This window comes from Panonychus citri, unplaced genomic scaffold (assembly GCF_014898815.1).
Source record: "Panonychus citri isolate SS breed McGregor unplaced genomic scaffold, ASM1489881v1 Contig00095, whole genome shotgun sequence".
Classification (NCBI taxonomy): Eukaryota; Metazoa; Arthropoda; class Arachnida; order Trombidiformes; family Tetranychidae; genus Panonychus; species Panonychus citri.
Window position 1 is genome coordinate 1,603,286 of NW_026515500.1, and position 20,109 is coordinate 1,623,394.

At 32.8% G+C, this 20,109-nt stretch overlaps 4 protein-coding genes across 5 annotated transcripts; 3 read left to right on the top strand and 1 right to left on the bottom strand.

Annotated features, from left to right (window-relative positions):
• Window positions 1-672: 672 nt before the first annotated feature.
• On the top strand, window positions 673-6,160 carry LOC128388126 (innexin shaking-B-like). Its single transcript, XM_053347485.1, has 4 exons — window positions 673-1,086; window positions 1,149-1,500; window positions 1,566-2,033; window positions 6,015-6,160. Exons 1-4 carry the CDS (start codon window positions 673-675, stop codon window positions 6,158-6,160), a joined length of 1,380 nt encoding a protein of 459 aa, XP_053203460.1.
• LOC128388082 (ornithine decarboxylase-like) lies at window positions 3,141-8,286 on the top strand. 2 transcript variants are annotated; one of them, XM_053347433.1, is made up of 3 exons: window positions 3,141-3,381; window positions 6,015-6,504; window positions 7,042-8,286. In XM_053347433.1, exons 2-3 carry the CDS (start codon window positions 6,238-6,240, stop codon window positions 8,143-8,145), a joined length of 1,371 nt encoding a protein of 456 aa, XP_053203408.1. In that variant the 5' UTR covers window positions 3,141-3,381; window positions 6,015-6,237; the 3' UTR covers window positions 8,146-8,286. The 2 variants fall into 2 exon arrangements, with proteins under 2 accessions (XP_053203408.1, XP_053203407.1); XM_053347432.1 differs by lacking the exon at window positions 3,141-3,381 and adding an exon at window positions 5,027-5,421.
• Window positions 8,287-8,647: 361 nt separating this feature from the next.
• LOC128388083 (uncharacterized) lies at window positions 8,648-10,822 on the top strand. The gene is made up of 2 exons (XM_053347434.1): window positions 8,648-9,793; window positions 10,028-10,822. The coding sequence occupies exons 1-2, from the start codon at window positions 9,445-9,447 to the stop codon at window positions 10,384-10,386; spliced, it is 708 nt and encodes a 235-aa protein (XP_053203409.1). The 5' UTR covers window positions 8,648-9,444; the 3' UTR covers window positions 10,387-10,822.
• A 73-nt stretch (window positions 10,823-10,895) lies between these two features.
• Window positions 10,896-19,424, bottom strand: LOC128388081 (uncharacterized). The gene is given in 3 exon segments (XM_053347431.1): window positions 10,896-11,647; window positions 11,733-16,027; window positions 16,030-19,424. Coding segments are annotated over 3 exon segments (7,836 nt in total). The 5' UTR covers window positions 19,172-19,424; the 3' UTR covers window positions 10,896-11,248.
• Window positions 19,425-20,109: the final 685 nt, after the last annotated feature.

Genomic DNA, 20,109 nt, shown 5'->3' on the forward strand with positions numbered 1-20,109 from the left:
AACTTCGAGCCCCGAAGTTCGAGGGTTAATCAAAGCTTTGATTACTCTGTTTAACGCAGGGTGCAAATAACGGTTGTTCCGTATGCCCAGTAAAAGACAGCAAAGATCATATTCATGAAATGGATTTCTTAAAATTTATTCAGAAAAGCGGTCATGTTGATCGGAGGATTTATCTAGTATATTGTCATTCAGATTCTCTATTCTATTATCTATTAGCTGAATCTCCTGGTCACATTTCACTCTAATTAATTAACTTTATTGGATAGTTTCAAATATCAAATTAATTTGAAGAAAAAACAAAAATCCAAAATAAACAAACAGAATAACAATTGAATTATAAGAAGCAATTAAATCAAGAATATCAACTTACAAAAGAAAATTATTTAATTAATAATATTAGTCATTCTTGGCTCAGTTTGTATTTATTTTAATCTAGATAATTAAATGATTTTCGAAGATGAGAAATGTATTGCTAATTAAGCAAGAGTTTTCTCAATTTTAAATTAAATCTTAATTACTCTTCATCTCTTTGTTGAATAAGATGAAAAAATATTTTCGATTCTTTTGAATTTAGTTTTATTGTTCAACAGTTTCAGTGAAGTTTCATATTCTTTATTCAGTTAATTTCGAGCTCACGTTGTTACCCTTGATTGTTACGAACACGCTTCGAAAATGTCTTGGGGTATTGATGAAAAAACTCGGTCCACTAATGTGCCGAAACTGATCGAGAATTTCAAGAAGATCAAAATTGAATCGGTTTTCTCCATGAAGAAACACCCATACGATAATCTGATTGCTATTTTCAATTTTTCTCTCTTCTCGAAAATTCATGTTCTTCAAGCAGTTCTTCTTACCTGTAAGGATATTTTCGGAGAAGAGATTCACTGTACCTTCAATGATCCACCGAAAATAAATTCTAAAAAGTATACCGATTACTGTTGGATCGACGGTGGGTACACAATAATACCCGATTCCAGTGCTTCAGTCTCACCCTACATCGGGGTCACTTCGAGTGTTCAAACTGAGAATGGATCTAAATTTTTCCAACGTCACTACCAATGGGTTTATCTTTCTATACTTATCCAGGTAAGATTATCTCCCTAATCCTAACCCGACATCTTCTAATTTGAAATTATCCCTTTCCTTAGTCTGTCATGTTTTTCAGTCTTAAATGGATCTGGGATCGTCTCTTGGACCAACGGGTCATCGATCTGGTTGGCAAACTGAAAGGTGACAAGAAAAATCTATACGAATATAAAAAAGCCGATCAGATGAATCTCGTTCAATCGGTGGCCGATCTTTTATTTTCCAATGTCACCTTTTATTATAACGTTATTCTCATGGAAATAATTTGTCTTGTCCATCTCATTTTCCAAATTTGGGCAACTGACCGATTCCTCAATGGAAATTTCCTTAAACTTGGTGTCATTTGGTTGGACTCAAGCTACAGTATGAAAAGTATCACTTCTTTGTTTCTTTCTTCACCTTCGACCTCACCAAGTAATCCAGAGTTTCGATCGACTGTGGGTGATTCAAGTTACTCCAATTCCTATGATCCATTACAGTTGATCTTCCTCGAATGGTCAAGTGTACATTACAATTCTTTGGTCTCACTGGTGACATCAATTCTTACGATGGACTTTGTTTTCTCGCTGCCAATTCATTACATGAGAAAGTTTATCTATGTCAATGGTTCCTTTATCATTTCATGTTCATCTTCATCATTTTGATTCTATTCTATCGAGGTCTAACCCTGGCACTTCCACCTCTTCGATATTTCATGTTATCTTATACGAGTTCATCTTTTGCCGCAAAATCGTACCGTCGATTACTCAACTCACCCGGTAACTGGTTTCTTCTCAATATTTTATCAACCACAATTCCAGTATCATATTTCACTGATTTAATGAATGCAGTAGTTGAATTGCATTTCGATAAACGTGGAAAACCTTTGCACAATTCAGCATTCGGCAAATATGCCAAGGAAAACGAAGGAATCAAAGTGGACAGATCGATTGTGGTCCAGAAAAAAGGTAAGAAAGTCGAAAACGACAAAACTTGGGAAGATGCTTGGAACAAACCAGTAACATAGAAAATTTCAATTCAACTTCGAAACCAATTCCTCTGTATTCAATGATTTTATTATCGATTAAAACTCAATTCATTATTCACAATTTTCTCTAAAAATTAATATTATAAAAAAACTAGATTCCAATCGCTCGATCCACAATAAACTACGATAACAGATCAATCGAAATGATAATAAAATTCTCAAAGATGAGTTGATCTTTTTCGAGGCCATAATTTATAACGAAACAATCAGTTAGCACTCAGTTTAGTTGATTTCGATGGGGATGATTAAGAAATACACTCAGATGAAACCAGCATCAACTGGATTGTAATTAATTAATAGGAAAATTAAGAGTTTCTTTTATACATCGGGGAAATTAGAACGGTTAATTTTCACCGCAATTAACGGTAAATCAACGTAATCACCATCAGAATCATCTTATTATTAAGTCGATATCATTTCCTAGAATGTGACTTTCACTTGATCTGTACAATAATAATAATAATGATATTATACTTTTTTTCCTTCATAACAAAATGGCCGCCGATAAGATGACTAATTGAAAAAGGGGGAAAATGGTTAATAAAATATAAGATTAACAATTTATTAGATGAATAGATCACTTGAAGAGAAAACAATATTTCCTGAAGTTCCCAATTCTTATTCTTGAAATGACTCGAAATCATGAGAACGATAATTTCCCACCATTGAGGTAAATACACCGAGAGGGGAAAACTGATATTCTTATGGTGATATTTAACAAAAAGAAAACAATAAGAAGCAAATTGTAAGTGTAAAGAACCAAAATAAAGATTGAAATTGATTCTAATTGAGATTATCTTAAATTGGTTGATTAAAACGATCAACTTAATTGCAAGCGGATCTTGTATCTTGTAATACTAAGTGAGTACTTTTAGTGTTGAAATTAATTATTTACTCTGATTATCTAGTGATCATTTTAATACGATTAGGACAGTGATTAAAAAAGTAAGACGGTTGATACAATTAACATCCTTGTGACCAGAAAAAAGTGAATCTATTTAAATTGTGCTCGCAAAGTTAATTGTAACCAGTTTACGATCAACAATCAACAACAGTCAGCAGCACTTGTTGAGAGTTACCTGATTTCTAACACCAATAACCACAATTAACTTTCACAATTTACCTTTTAATTGAATTAATTTTCATATGCGAAAAACATTCGTTTCATTTTAATTGTCAATACTAATTGTCTTCTTTCTTGATTGAAGTTTAATTGTTCCTTCCCTGCTGAAGTCTCCAATCAATTTAACCTTTAAGTTAAACTTAAGGTGAGTAAATTAATACAATTAACTTGATTGTTATTGTCCAATATTATTGATTATTCAATATGATTGATTTACTATTATTATCAAATTACAATTAGTTGATTCAGTTTGTTGTGTGTTGAAAATAAAAACTGTCCTCATTAACCAAATATTCAATAAACAATTTAGTTTAACTGAAGGTTAATTGCTCTAATTACTAGCCTTGTTTACAATTAATAGATTATCCTAATGACAATTATAAACAATTGAATGGGTTTGATTTCTCATCATGAGAGTTAACAATCAAAAACTAAATTGTAAACAATCAAAGTCGATTAGGAGACTTGAAGATTAATTTCTCGTGATTAATTTTTCCCTGGTTAAAGTAAATACTGTTTCCCAATCTATTGTTGTTAATTAGCTAATTGAATCTAGTTATGTGCTTACATTTTGATTGGTTGATTGATTGATTTAGATGTAAAAATAATAATGAAAAAGTTAATCATCTTCAATAATTAGCAATTAGTCTCGACAATTTAGTTTACAGTTTTACTCTAATATCTAATGGTTGCTATGAAACTAGACACTGGTGAATGATTTATTAATTTTTTTCACCTTCTCTCTTATAATTTGAAGCAATTAAAGTTAATTGTTGATGTTTAATGTGTGTATTAGAAATTAAAGAACATGGATCAAGGTTCGATATTTAATCTAATTGATTGTCGAGGGGAAATAGATACTCGAGAAAAAGACCAATTGTTTTAACCGATAATTAACCAAATTGATATGAAACTCACACTTCTCCAAATGATTATGATTGTAATTAAATCACTTCCATTGATTTGATAATAATTAATCAATGAAGACTTTGTATTTGTATTGTCACGTTTTTGTCAGACTCTTTCTAATTAAATCACTTGCACTGGCAATTAATTAATTGTCCCCTAACCAAGTTTATTGACATGTTTACTTAATTGTTTTATACAATTTTCTGTCTACAACCTTAATTGTTACCTTTCAATTAAGGTCCATTAATAACATTGATTGTCCAACAAGTGGATAATCAAATTAACCAACACTAATTGGAATAATAGAAAGAATTAAAGAAAAAGTCAAACTAATCAGTATAGTAATTAATTGATTGTAAATCTTATACAATTCACGTCACAATTACAATTGTAACAATTTAATTGTGAAAAAATAATAATAATTGTTTACTTTTCTCATCTAACAATTAACTTAATCGTATAATTATATTAGTAATTCATTGATAAATTGTAATTTTCTTGCAATTATCAATTGTAATTAGAATTAGCAAAAGGTTAATGATTAGTTTTTTGTCCTTCTTAATGACAATTAACGAGTAATAAAAATTGAACGAGACAATTAATTAAATGTTATTATTTGAATTCGTAATGATGATTAACTAATCATGATAGGATTTTCCTCCAAAGTCACTTGATATTTATTTCTAATTGTTATCATAGTAACTCTTTTACCCTCTAGTAAATTATTGATTGTAAGATTTGTAATCAATGTGATTAATTAATTGTCATCTCTCTGTCTTGACAATTTTTTCTCTTTCTTTTTTTTCTCTGTCTAATTTACTGTCTAATTTTCTGTCCCTCTGTTGGTTGTTTCAACTACTCTCACTGTTGTTGGTTTGACTTTCTCATTATCCTTGGTGATTCTGGTGGAGTGACAACAATTAACGATTCGATCAATTTAATTACTATTAATTTAGTTCTTTTTGTTTTAATTTGTGTATTAACCAAGAATTAGCTCACAACGGGTTAACCCGTTGTGAAATTTTCGTCAAAAGACCTTTAGTTTTATTTTCACCGCTTCTTTTTCTCTCATTTCCCGTTCGCATTTTTTTTCTTCTCTCTTACCTTTTCCTGTTTTTTTCTCTTTTCTCCATCTTGATTTTTTTCTTCTCTTTTTCTCTATAACCATTTTCTACTTTACAACATTCATCTTATTTTAATTTTCTATTTTAAATTGTGTATTAATTTGATCCAACAACAAGTCCTCTGTGTGGTTGATTCTCTCTAAGTAAACGAGGTAAACTATTGCAATTTTTTTCTTTCTCTTACCTGTTGATTTGGGTTGAAAAGAGAGACTCTCAAAGTGATATTTTCAGTTGGTTCTTTTTTTTTGTTCTCTTTCTGTGTTTTTTTATCTCGATCGACTTTTGGTACTCTTGTTGCTCTATTGATTCCTGTTTAGTAACAACTCGTTGACGTAATTGTTTCTGTGTATCTAATTAAATTTCTCTAGTTAATTGATTTCTAATCTCCCTGGTATCATGTTCATATCTCGTGCTTCATCGATATCATATTTAACCTTCTGATAGTTTGAATTTCTCTGAATTTTTTTTTCTCTCTTATGTTTGCCTCTCATCTCTCAAGGATGTTTTCTCTTGTATTAGGTCAATGTTGTTCGTTTAATTTTTTTCTAATTTTTCTAATTCTATATTTAAATTGAAACATTTGCATCTAAGATTGATTTTTGAGATTCGATTGCTTAGCAACAAAATCCAGACTGAACCGGTTATTTCTGGTCACTTTTTCTACAAGCTGTTTATCTTGTTTCTTTCTAAATTAACATTTAATTTTAATCTTTGTTTTCTTTTCTACTCTCTTTTCTTTATACAGGGTTAATCCTCTGGCTCCTGGGCTTCTTGAACTTTGGTTTCCTTGGTTTCCAAGTCATCCAATCAAGGGAATATTTTAAGAGACAATCTGATCAAGAGTCTTATCTCTACTCTCGGATCCATCCATCTCCATTCAATTCACTTTGATTTAATATTTACTTTTTCGTTATTAAGTGATTTTGGTTTCCTGTTTGATTTAAACAAAAGAAAAAAAAGAACCGAAAATGAGTAATATTGAAAATATTGATTGTTACGTTGCTCTTGATGATTGTTCGCCAACCGTTCAAGAATACATCAGCCAGTCCACCCAAGTCCCAGGCCAGGAGGATGCCTTTTATGTTGTCGATATTGATGACATTCTTATCAAACATCGTAATTGGATTCAAAACTTACCTCGAGTGCGACCTTATTACGCTGTTAAATGCAATAGTAGTCGAGCTATCCTTGAAATCCTGTTGGGTATGGGACTCGGCTTCGATTGCGCCAGCAAAGTAAGTTTCCGCAATCAAATTAGAAGATCAAACTTAATCGGTTTGATCTAATATTATTGACGAGACATCTCGATTCCTGCACAGTTTAGCTGTAATTGGTTACTCTATCTCTCGCAATGAATAGTTTGGAATTTGAGAAAATTTTGGAGGCCTTCTTTTTGTTCATTGATGGAAAACGCAACATCATCTATCTTGGTGATTCGCTACTATTAAGGCCTGAGCTTAATTGATCTTTCTGGCTTCGAATTATCTAAATTCTTGTTATTAACCTGGTTTAGTATCGGTTTACTAGCGATAGATTGTTTATCGGCTCAACGGAAATCGACCCAATCAACAAACTTCGAGCCAACTGCAATTTTCCAGTTTAGTTTTGGGGTGAAGTGTTATCTTAAAAATGTTTTCCACCATTTTATTTAGTTTATCTTTCACCCATTGATCCAATACTATTCCACTTTTCTTGGGTTTTCTTTTCAAAGAACCAGAAAGAATCCAACTAATATTTCTCTCTTTTTCTTTTTTTCTTTTTTCTTCAAATAGAACGAAATTCAAGAATTGATTTCATTGGGTGCCCAGCCTAAGGACATTATTTTCGCTAATCCCTGCAAACCTAAATCCCACATTGAATATGCTGGTAAATTTGGTGTCAAATTGATGACCTTTGATAACACTGAAGAGCTATATAAGGTGGCTCGATATATGCCTGACGCTCAACTTGTCTTACGGATCCGAGTTCCTGACGAGCACGCTGTTTGTGTTCTAGGTACAAAATATGGTGCTGAACTGGATGACGTCACAATTTTACTATCTTTGGCCAAGAAGTTAGGCCTTAATGTGACAGGAGTCAGTTTCCATGTTGGCAGTGGTTGTACCAGTGCTGAAGCTTACAAATTTGCTCTTCAAAACTCTCGCTACGTTTTTGATGTCGCCATTGGATTAGGTTTCCAGATGAACCTTTTGGACATTGGTGGAGGTTTTCCTGGATCACCTGATTCTTCAGTCACTTTTGAGGAGATGGCAAAAGTGATCAACACCAACTTAGATCTCTATTTCCCGGATGACCAAGAACTTAACATCATCGCTGAACCGGGTCGTTATTACGTTGCATCAGCTTTCACCTTAGCCTGTAACATTATCGCTAAAAAAGTTATCACCAATCCAGATGGATCTCCTAATGCCATGTACTATATTAACGATGGTGTTTATGGATCATTCAACTGTACCATCTTTGATCACTATGTTGTATCACCAACAACCCTCGATTATCATTGCTCTTCAAATGATAACAATGAGCAAGATTTATCAATCATGCAACGACCATATTTACAATCAACCATTTGGGGACCAACTTGTGATAGTATGGATTGCGTCAAGAAAGATTTTCACTTTCCCGAAATGCAAGTAGGTGAATGGATCGTTTTTCCCGATATGGGCGCTTACACTATTTGTGCTGCCTCCAATTTCAATGGTTTCAAGACTCCTGGCCTTAAATTTTACGTTAAAAGTTATGGATACGAGGTGATCTCACAATTTTACAACTGGACTAAAATCGCCAAAATGTTATCCATCCGACCAACTGGAGTTGACCTGAAAAGTAAAACTTTCCGAAGTGGTTCCCTTCTCAACATGATTGAGGTCAATTGAATCGCCAGTGATTTAACAAAAAGACTCAAAATTTGGCCTTTTACAAGTAAAATTGTTGTAGTTTTTTACATTAGATTTGGTCCTTTACCAATGGACAATTTTTTATTCTTAATTGCTCAAAAAAACTTGTACTCACTGGGATTCCAAATAATTTACTTTAATTTCTCGAGGGTTAATTACAAAAATTTTCTTTCTCTACGAAAATTTAACTTTGTATCAACTAAAAATCAATGTGCCAGAGCTCTTTTTGTGATATGTGATATTAATACAATTTTAAGCATATTTATCTAAAAAATTTGTCTGAAATAATTAATCTCATTTAAAAATTAATTAATCCAGAAAGAAACTGATCAACAAACAAGAATTAACTTTGTCTCAATTGAGAAGCAAAAAAAAAACATTCGTGATTAATCATAAACGCAGAAAAATAATTCTATTGATTGTTGCTTAAAAAGAATCAAAAATATAAACAATTAGCTAATTCTCTTAACAATTAATGCTTAGTTTAGTCGGTTTACTATTTTAAGATTTTAATTGAGTTGACAATTAAATCGTTTTGTTATTGTTTAAGGAGCGGGAAAGGGTCAATCAAGAAAAGAAGGTCAGTTGATGAGAGGAAAACAAATTAACTTGAAGATGAAATTGTTTACTGGTCAAGGGAAGATTAAGAATGGACTTGATCTGAATCATCTTCTTTTTAGACAAAAACATGAATAAATTAAGATGAACATGAGATCATTAAACCTGATTACCAGCTCATCCATAGGTCATTTAACTGGACCTTCTCACCCTCGTAATCCTTTAAATTGTGATTCGTTAATTTTCAACAATCAAGTGGAGCAAAAACTATGTTGTCACACTAACAATCTAATTTCTCATTCGGTTGATTCAGTTAATGGTCATCATCAAGATGAAATAGATTAACTCTCACTTAATCTTGTTCTACAATAATTAGTAACCAGAGTAGTTTTAATTGTTACTTTAATCATAAAAAAAGGATGACCGTTAGTTAACTAGTCCATTCTTAGAATCAAGATGATTTTCACTCCCTTTTACCTTCTCTCTCTCTCTCTCTCTCTCTTTCTTCATTCTTACATGAATCATAATCATTTTTAATTCTAACGATTAAGGTACAACAATAAATTCACCGTTAATCTAAATCATCTTTCCAATAATCATTTGAACATTTGTGGTCACTTCCTAATCTTTGATTTCCGTTCAATCTGATTGTTAATCAAAGTGAATTTGAGTGTCTGTGGTTTATTATTGTGTCCAAGTGCCCACTGGTCAATTGAGATAATGAAGTTAATTACATTTTTCGCAATTAATATTATCAACATACTAACATTTTCCATCGTTAGTATTGACTGTCAACTATTAACTTCGGTTCTCGCTCTTGCCTCCTTGGCTCGTTTTCTCAGGCCCAGGTCATCGTTTCCACCTTCGTCCTTTTACCCCGGAGGGTCTGGACTTCAATCTTCACCTTATGACCAAATGCAGTTCAGTTCTTCAGCCTCTCACATGAATCCAGTCATGGTCGCACCTCCAAACCCTTTCTCGCCAATGTCCACTCAACCTAATCAACCATTTGGATTTCCAATGTCATCACCTTCACCTTTAATGCCCAAAGGTTTATTCAACTCACCAGGTAAACTATTTTTTCAATGACAATTAAAAACTAATCATAAACAACAAGAAAACTTTACAATCAATTTGTATGATCATCATGCAAACAATGATAAACTTAATTGTGTCAATATTGAGCAAGGACGGTACAATAAAAGGAATCAGTTAACAATCAGTTTCATTGAAACACCAATTAAGATTATGATTAAGATATTAAATGTTGACGCTAATAAATAATTTCATTGATCTAATTTAGTCTCTGATTGGACTCGATTGTTACAACCAAGTGAATCCCAAGGAATACCAAGTATTTATGGTCAACAATACCCTCCTCTTGGGGGAGGATTCCCTGGGTCATTCCCTGGTCTATCATCACCATTTTCCGGTTTAACCTCTGGCTTGACCTCCGGCCTCTCACCAAGTCTATCGTCCAGTTTATCTCCTGGTCTATCTTCCGGTCTTCCATCAAGTTTATCTTCAAGTTTATCCTCTGGTTATCCATCATTCTCATCATCACTCTTCGAACCTAAATTACCTTTCGGTTTATCTTCCATGTATCCATTTGACGATTATACTGGACAAAGGAAGAGAAATTTTCGATTAACACCTTTCTAGACAATCGTAATTAACCAAACCAACAACAATCAACTAATTATTAGCAATTTAATCAAATTCGGATTAACCGTTAATCTATTTTGATGCTCAAAAATCCTAAACCCTTTTCTAGCCAAAGGTTAAATTAATTATCACTTTTTAATTACAATTTTATCCCCTTTCCCTTATCATCCTCACCATCATTATCATTATCATCTTCATCTTCATTATCATCGCCCTCATTAATTAACAATTAACTATTAATGGAGAAAAACAAAATTAAACCAGTTGACAATTACGCCCATCGTAGCGAAACCATTTCTCAGAACAATTAATTTTACTACTTTTAATCAACAGAAAACTGTTGAAAATAATATAACATTAACTACTTGAAATTGTATCTCTTTTAATTTGATTGTTTGATTTGATTTGATTTTCCTTTAAAACGGTAAATCATTTGGTATCTTAATTGTTTTACTTTTAAATTAAAACGAAAATCCCAAAGAAAATTAATCAACGAGAATTAACAATTAGTTTCACTTGATTGAAAGAATAGCATTTTTTTTTCCTCATTTAATTTGATTTACAATATCGAATGTGATTAATTGTTATTAATAATAATTAACAGATAATGGCAATTGTATGACAAGGGTTTCAGATTGATAAAGAAAAAATTAATTCTCTCTCATGTATTATAAATATAAAATAATAATCTCAACAATTAAATTAATCATCAATGTTGGAAAAATATGATTAACGATAATCTAATTGGGGTATTTAAATATTTTGACATAGGTAAAGATGATGGTAAACATTATTGGATGAGCGATGATAATTAGATTTGATTTGATCTGATTTAATGATTGACAATTGATTTTTTAAATTATGAATTTTTATCCAACCACAATTGGCAAATTTTGGTTAAATTGTCTTGTTTGGTTCGTATTGAGGCATCATGGATACGACGGACATCATCAACTCGATGAAGACGAACCGCTAATAAGTAAGCGGATTTTAATTTATCTGTTAAAATGTAAGCGTTGATTTTAATCAGATCATTGGACATCATTTTAATCAGCTGATCGGCCAATTGAGGTTCAGCGATGTGTCGAACCGCTGTAACCAGTAGATCATCACAAAGAGCAACACTTTCCGAGGGTTCATGAGACAAACGAATACAATCAGTTAACTGGTTAATCAATTGGACCAAATTTACTTTATTACTTTGAGCCAGAACTTTGCCCGCTAATCGGTAAACATGACCAGCATCCAAACCATGACCCTGATTAATGAATTAGAAAAAAACAAAGAAAATCGATTAGTAAAAGTTAATTGTCTTGATATATAAAAAATAATCGTTTTCGTACCTTGATTATTTGCTGGGCGATTTCTAAGCCTTCACTTATGGTTGATCCTAATTCGAGTAGAACCAGAACAGCTAATTGTGTTTTCGCTACAATATTATCTTCAAGTAAAGTGGGAACAGTTAATTGATTGTTTGATCCATTGCTAATTGTTGCCGATGATGTTGTTGGTGAGGATCGATTAGATTTTCGTATCTCTTTAAGATAAGTTGTCTCTTTTTCCTCTGAAATATCAACCAAAGCAATCGGCAGTTTGGTTTTCTTTGCAAACAATTTATTAGTTATCTCGATTTGAAGGTTAATCACTTTGATTTGTGAGGTAACCTCTTGACTAGAAAATGAAAGGCAACCCTTATTCACTTGACCTTTGTTGACCAGAAAATCTTGACAATGTTGCTTGGCCAAAGTTAAATGTTCCAATCTACCAATTAATTGAGAGTAATCAGTTACCTTTGGAAAAACAAAGAAATTAATCTGGGTCATTGCAGCTCTAATATAATCTCCCATGAAAACCTGAACTCCATGAAGTATATGATAGAAATTGTTTGTTGATAAATATTTACAAGCGTAAATCCAGTATTTCCATGATCGGGTTAACGTTGGATCGATCGAGTTAAATGTTGCCAATAGTTTTTTAAACGAACCCGTTTGGGTACAGGGTAATAATAATTTGGTCACAAAAAGATTACTGAAAACACTCTGATTCGTTTCTGAAAGTATTAATAGAACAGCGTTTCGTAGTAAACCAAATCGTACATAGAAACGTAGCTCATCCTCTTTAGAACCATAATTTTCGAGGTAGTAAAGTCCTTCTTCAATCAGTATTTGTGGTAAATGACCTTCATCTGGATTGGGTATTCGAGTTTGTCGACCAATCGAAACAATTTGTCCACTTTTAATTGCTTTACATCTTTCTCGAAGTGACAATTGATTGACTTTCTCTTTAATTGTATCAAATACATCAAATATCTCCTGTAAAAGTTTACTATTTATGTCACTTGTATTATTGGTCGATTTAAATCCGAAACATGATTTAAACTTTTTCCGTGCTTCGGTAAATTGACAGTGTCGAAGGCAAACCATGGCCCATGTTTTCCATATTTCTTTCAGTACCCGTCCGTATTTCGTCGCAACGTGATAAGCAAGGTCAAAACGCTCCATTTCGATTAGTTTTTCTTGTAAACGATATGAGGCATCGTCTTTAGATATCACATAACCAATTAGATCTCGATGGGGACAATTACCTTCGACCAACATTTTAACAATATCAACTCGACTTAATAGAAAATCAATGTCAATGATTAACTTTGATTCTTCATCGTTAATCAATACTTTTGCCGAAAGAAGAAGAGATTTAATCAAATCAATGATTAGACCATAATCAACTCGATTATAAGATAATATCTCGAATAAAGGTCGACTGAGTTGTTCTATGATCACTTTGGCACATTGTTTCTTGTCTGAGTGTAGTTTAAGAAGAGATAAACACAATGAACTTGATGGAGCTGATTCGTAGTAAAATTCATCACGAATCGTTTCATTCTCATGTTCATTTAATGATAAAATCCATTCAACGGTTGGTTCACCTCCATTAGAAGAGGTTGAAGATGATGTTGATGTTTTACGATTCGATGGTGTTGAGGATGTTGATTCTAATCGAGTTTGTGAATTACAATCATCGCAAACACGAACTGGTTGTCGAGTTGAGATTTCGGGGATGAGTAAGAACTTTTGAGAGCATATTCCACAAACAACTCGACCACATCTTCGACAATGATGTTTACGATTGAACATTGAAAACTTTTCCATCTTACAAAGCATACAAATGTTAACCTTGTAATCGGGAATCCATTGCTCTTTAGACGGCACATTTACGGGCATCTTGAAGGGCGATGATGAGGATGAAAACGATGTCACATTGAGATTAGTTGTATTTGATTCGGTTAATATTGATGAAGAGATTAACGTTGTTTCTGATCCGGTAACAGAATCAGCAGATTCAATTTCAATCTCAACTGCTTTACGAGCATAAATCTCAATCAAATGATCACATTTAATCAACTTTTGGCTTCTAATAACTTTCTCAATTGCTTCATATTCAAGATTCATAAACATTTGTTCAACAATTAGAAAAGGTTTAGTTGTCAACTGTTCATAATGGATTCTCATCTCAGGTCGAATTGTTTTGATTAAACTAATTCCAAGTAGATAATTGTTATAATGTTCAACTTTATCTGGTTTATGTCTAATTAAAGTATCGGCCAGTAAATGTTTGACTAGTGTTTCCTTAGATTCCCAATTATCTACAGCGGGTAAAATTTTCTCAATCAATTTAACCGAATCCAATCCTAGTCCGTCAATTGCTGAGATTATTGTTCCAAGTGAATGGATTGATGATTTAAATCGTTTGATCGGTGATTTAATTGATGAAAATGATGGTCTGTGCATTGGTGCTCTATTCTCAATCGGATGTGATGGGGGTAATGACGATGGTGGGGTAACTTGTGACGATTTAGATGATTTCTCACAGAAAGCGAGTAACAATAACTCGTAACGTAAACTTTCAACCTCAAAATCAAGCTCAGCATCGACGACCGATGTTATATTTGATGGTGTTGGTGTTGACATTGTGCTTGGTGTCGCAGTTGCTGATGACAAGGACGATGATGACGGGAAAATGTTGCTAAATGCAGCCGATTGTTTGTTTTTTCTCATGGTATCATTCCAGGCTGCCGTTAATGAGTAGCACTTCTTGGACTTTAAAATGGTTAAAATATCGACCTCTGATAGATTGTTATAAGCGTCTTTCCATGATTTAAGACCTGAAAGTGTGGCAATTTTAGCGTAAATGTTAACCGTATCCAATGCTGATCGAAGACTGTCCAAGACAAGATGTGATTCTGATTGAATTTCAGCACGAGAAATTGCTGATTTGAGAGCACGTTCAGCACTATTGGTATCAGAATATGAGGTTGAATTAAAGATCAGATCAACGACAAGATCTCTCATGGTTCGGGTACAGCTCATTTGTAGAGCATATTTAACATCATTTGTTTCTTTGGTCAATTTGAGTAGTAATGCTGTCCAAAGGGCTTCTAATGAAGAGTTAGCGTTTCGTAGGTCAAGTAATTGGAGCATTCGGTGAATTTGAATATAATCATGATTAATTGCACACTTTTCCAATGCTCTCATAACCAGTGAATTATGAACGGGTATTCGAGGGTGAAGGGCTAAAGCTGTCAGAGAGATTGGATCTTCACGAGAATTGGTACCAATGGTTGTCTTTACCATGGAAATCCATTTTTGTAAAGGTGATTGAGAATTTAAAATTTGATCAGATGAGCAAAGTATAGATGATGAATAAGCTGAGGAAGATGATGATGAGTTGGACGGAGAAGTGATCTCTTTATCCTGGAAATTACCATTTTCCATGCTGATTAATCCCAGAAGTTTCAATAAACTGACAAGAATCCAACTTTTATGGCGAAAATAGTTAATTAATTCTTGATTCTTGATGATTGAAGTTTCACCTTCTTCTAAAGTTGTTCTTTCATCATCAAAATGATTCTGAATTAGAACTGAATTCTCCATAGAATGTGATCCAGTTAGATAACATTGAATAAGTTCACAAAGAGCAGGATGAAAACTGTCAATCAAAGTGAAATCACAAGAGGAATCATCGTTTTTAGTTGTCGTCGGTATTTGAGGACAGGTAACTGAACATAAAGTTCCCAATAGGTCAACTTTCATATCTCGAGCCAAATCGTCAACAACCTTGGGTGAAATACCATATTTGATAACAAGTGAACATAAAATAGCCGAAGGGCTTTTGTATAAAACTGAAAAGTAATTTCCTTGTTTTGTTAACGGATTCATTGGACTTTTATCAGCGGAGACCGGAACTCGTGCGAGATTTTCACTTCGTTTTCGAGCTTCATTCAAAGCTTCCGACACTTTACGAACATGATAGAATAAAGCTTTCAGGTAATTGAATTTTCCACTTGGAAAACATGAGATTAACTTCTGATATTGAATAGTCAATGGCCTGGAATCTAATACAGGTGAAGAGAGAGTTGTTGGATCAATTGGATCAGAGATGAGTAGAGATCGAAGATCATTTAGATATCGCTTGATTGAACTTATTCGACCCTTTTCAGCCATCAGAACTTTTGGAGCATTGAACAGATTAGCATCGGGATAAAGAGAAAATAACGTCGCCAAATTGGTTGATCGAAGAGATTCCGAGTCTTTGAATAGAAGGAGTAAAGATGTTGTTCGATTGATAAATTCATCCATTTTTCTTCAGGGTCACTTTTGGCGTCCAAATTTTTCGCCTGAAAACAATTCTCCAAAATAATCTCGGACAATTCCAGTGATGACGATGAACATATCGAATAGTCTATCAACAAACGATTCGTGTCAACTTTTCCATTGGTATTAAAGTCCATGATGGACATGAATTCAGACAAAAGTTTCTGCATCTGAGTAACTTTCATTGTCCGTGGTGATGTTGCTTCAGGAGATTTGGAAGCCGATGGATGTTTCAAATAGGTCTTGACAATTTTTCGACATCTAGATGAAAGTTCAGCGGTTTTCTCGATAATCAACAATTCATAAGCTTCTTCGGTGTTAATCAATGATTCCTTGAACAGTTTGTATACTTGTTTAGCTCGATCAATTTGATTCTCAATTAAACAATAGCGAAGAAGTTGATCTGGAGATGCCAACATACAGGGAATTAGAGATGAGAAAATTTCGTCCTTCTTGTTATCCTCTCGATTTGAATTACCAGATAATAGATCTCGAAGTCCTTCAACAGGCTCATTGTTTTCCAATAAAAGTTTCTCTTCATTGTCGTCACCTTTATTTACGGAAATAGATGCATCATAATCATCTTTACCCTCATCTCGATTTCCTGGATTTTTCTCAGAATTAGTATTATTATAATCGACGGTGTTATTATTTGTGTTTTTACCTTGCATAGATGATGATAAACGTTGCTCGACAATTGCTGGTTCGATGACAGAGTATCTCCATTGTGAATCGTTGATATAATCCATTAAGGATCGAAGTCGAGTTTTACATTCATCGTAACCAATTATCGAAGATTCAACGAAAACATCATCTAAACCTTTCTCTGAAACCTCATTCTTTGTATCCCCGAGGCGACGTTTAAAAGCAAATAGAGAGGCTTGAGCTTTAAGCCCACAATCTTTGAGAACATTGAGAAAATCTGGAATTAAATCGTTGGGAAAGACAAAAGTTGATGGTGGTTTACATGATGATGATGAGGAAGATGATAAATCTGCATGTAATGAACTTGATTCAGCTGAAGTTGCGGTTAAATGTGATGCAATCTCATTAAAAGTAGACGTTGTTGTTGTATTTAAACCGATATCTGATTTTGTCTGAGTAAAATCAGATTCATTTGGAATATCATGAAAATATTCATTTGAATCAGATGATTCAACGATATCTCTTTGGGTAAGAAATAGGAGAGAAAATAAATTCTCAAGAACCTCAACACGGAAAGACAAGGGTAATATTTTGTTAATCAGACTTGATATTTGATTGGGATCAGGAATTGTTTCCTCTTCCGTTGTATTATTATTGAAAACCCATAAACAGGTCAATTTAACGGCAAGATAACCATACCAGATCATAAGTTCCGATTGATGGCCACTTTCAGAGAGTAAATTGAGAACCTCTTGATTAACATCGTTATCACCAGAATCCAAGGCAGCATTGAGAATCTTGAATTTATTGAAAACCGCCAATGGAGATGCTCCTTGAGAGAGCATCTTAAAAATGGTGTAAAGTTTACGATAATATTTAAGATTAGAATCAATTTTAAGGCACCAATCGATACATTTAAATATCCATTCAAGTTTTGCTTTAACAAAGGAAAGAATCGGCTTTGATTCAATTAGACTGTTAAACCAAAATGAATTGACCAATTCTCGTAATTCAGTGAAAGCTTTGTTAACTTTTGTTGATTCATTTCGTTGACCTTCATCGCTTAAAAGGGTATTCGGTAAATTGTATAACATTTCCAGAAGGAATAACAGTTTAAGTTCATCGGGAATAACATGGAAATGGGATAATGGTGCTGATAAAGTTTCCAGGAGAAAATGTTTCCGATCAATTGTCGCCAATAGGAAACAATTATCGACGTTCCATTCTTTAGTTTCATGATCTAGAATAATATTAATCATCTTTTCCTCAGGTGATTCATTGATACTTCTATTTGTTGAATCGCTTGTATTACTTAAACGGGACATTTTCTTATTATGATATATTGGAGATACTTCAGTTTCGATTGGTTTGGAAAGAGGAACCTCTTTTAATGAAGATGAAGATAATTTACTCATTTCTTGGTTAATTGCGATGAATGGAGGTGATGATGTTGATTCATCGTACGTTGATGAATTAATCCTTGTATCGGTTTTCGTTGAGAAAAGATCACCTTGTTTCCGTAATCTCCAATCAATTTTTGATACCAATTTGGCCATTTTATTGGTTGAACGGCCAATTATTGCCGCATAGAATTGATCTAAATCCAGTATCTCGTAATCATGGGTTAATATTGAATGGATTAACCTTTTCATGCAGGTGAAAATTTCATTACAATCTAATTGATCATCGGGAATTATATTGATCAACTTGTATACAGAACCATAATCAGATCGGTCAATTGATTCCTCTAAACATTGAACAATAACTGGTCCAAAATTATTGGCATCTTTACGATTAAAATGACCTTCCGGGTCAATATTTGTACGGATTTTTAAAAATGGGTAACATTTTAAATTGTTGACAGTTAATTCACCAAACCAAGGGTTAACCTTGACAATATTTCTGATCAATATTGTCAACTGATCGCCATCAATGGAGTTTAAAGATTCAATCAAATTTAACAGCTCACGACCGATTTCCTCTTGCCTCAAGGTGATTTGTAAATTAATTGTTGACCATTTAACTGCATCTAATTTGATATTCATATTCGCCATTAGCTTGTAGATTAACCAACGATTAAAGATATCAATATTAGCCGTTTTACCATCGGTCCGAAGTAAAAGTTGATTGAAAACATAGTTAATCCGATTACGTCTTAAATCATTTGTCTGTGGAATCTCATGAAACCATGATGCTAAAAGAGAGCTGATGATGAATATAATCTGTGGATCATTGTTTGATTCAAAGAGAATGAGATAATTTTCAATCATTGATTCCAGTTTTTCAGCCCAATATTTTTTCACATTCAGGGTGAATTGGTTAAGTAGGTAATCTCTTGGTAATTGTGAGTGTTGCTGCCTAATTGTTACCATTGATGATGATCTTGATTCTGGTAACGGTGGAATTACAGAAGCTGTTGAAGATTGTGGTAATGGTGGGTGTTGTTGTAGGTGACTGTTGGAATCACCAGTAAATTCTGGGTCCATGATTGGTGGGATTACTTTTAGAAATGTGAGTTGAATCAACTTCAATAAAAAAAAATAAAATCTTCTCACCAAAGGTTAAGATGAGTAAAAGATTAGCTTAAAGGTTAGATGATCAACTGAACATAAATACATTCGGATTCAATTGGAATCAATTTAAATTAGAATGATGATAAATCACAATGACAGAGAGAGAGAGAAAAATTGAAGAATTAACAAAATATTAAACATTAGAAAAATAGAAAAGGTAGAAAGAGATTTCAACTCATTTTATTGGAGAAAATTGTAAACACAAAGAGAGAGAAAAAAGTAATCAGCTGATCGAAAGCGCTCGAAGCGCCAAATTAGATGTTCTTTTAGTCTAATTAGTAGATTATTTTAATTTTTCGATTAAAGAATTTACTCTTTAATTACAATTAAACTTAATTTTCCATCAACTGAACAATTAACTTATTACCTGTGAAAAGAAAACATTAATTGTGTTTATTGTTTTCTTCTTACCTTTTAGATGAACAATTAATCCTTTCAAAGTTAATTGTCTTTCTTACCTTGATAATTAGTTGATTGTCTGAACAATTAAGTTAAGAAAATCACTTTTTCCTTAATCATAAACATCAAAATTAACAATCAATTGGTTCCTGATTTTATGAAAAACATTTTGTCTCAATTTGATTGCTTGTTGTTGTCTTAATTTGTCACAATCAAATTGTTGATGAAATTATAAATTAAATGATTAAATAAGTTTAATTAGTAAATTGTTAAACTTATCCCAAGTCAAATAAAAAAAAACTATTAAAATGGTTAATCAAAGTTTAAAGAAAGTGATTAACTTTAATAATAACAAATTCGAGATGCAAATTTAGTTTTGATAACAATTTAGTATCTCAATTTAAATTGTTGCAATTAAATATTCACATGCAATTGAATTCTGGTAAATAAAA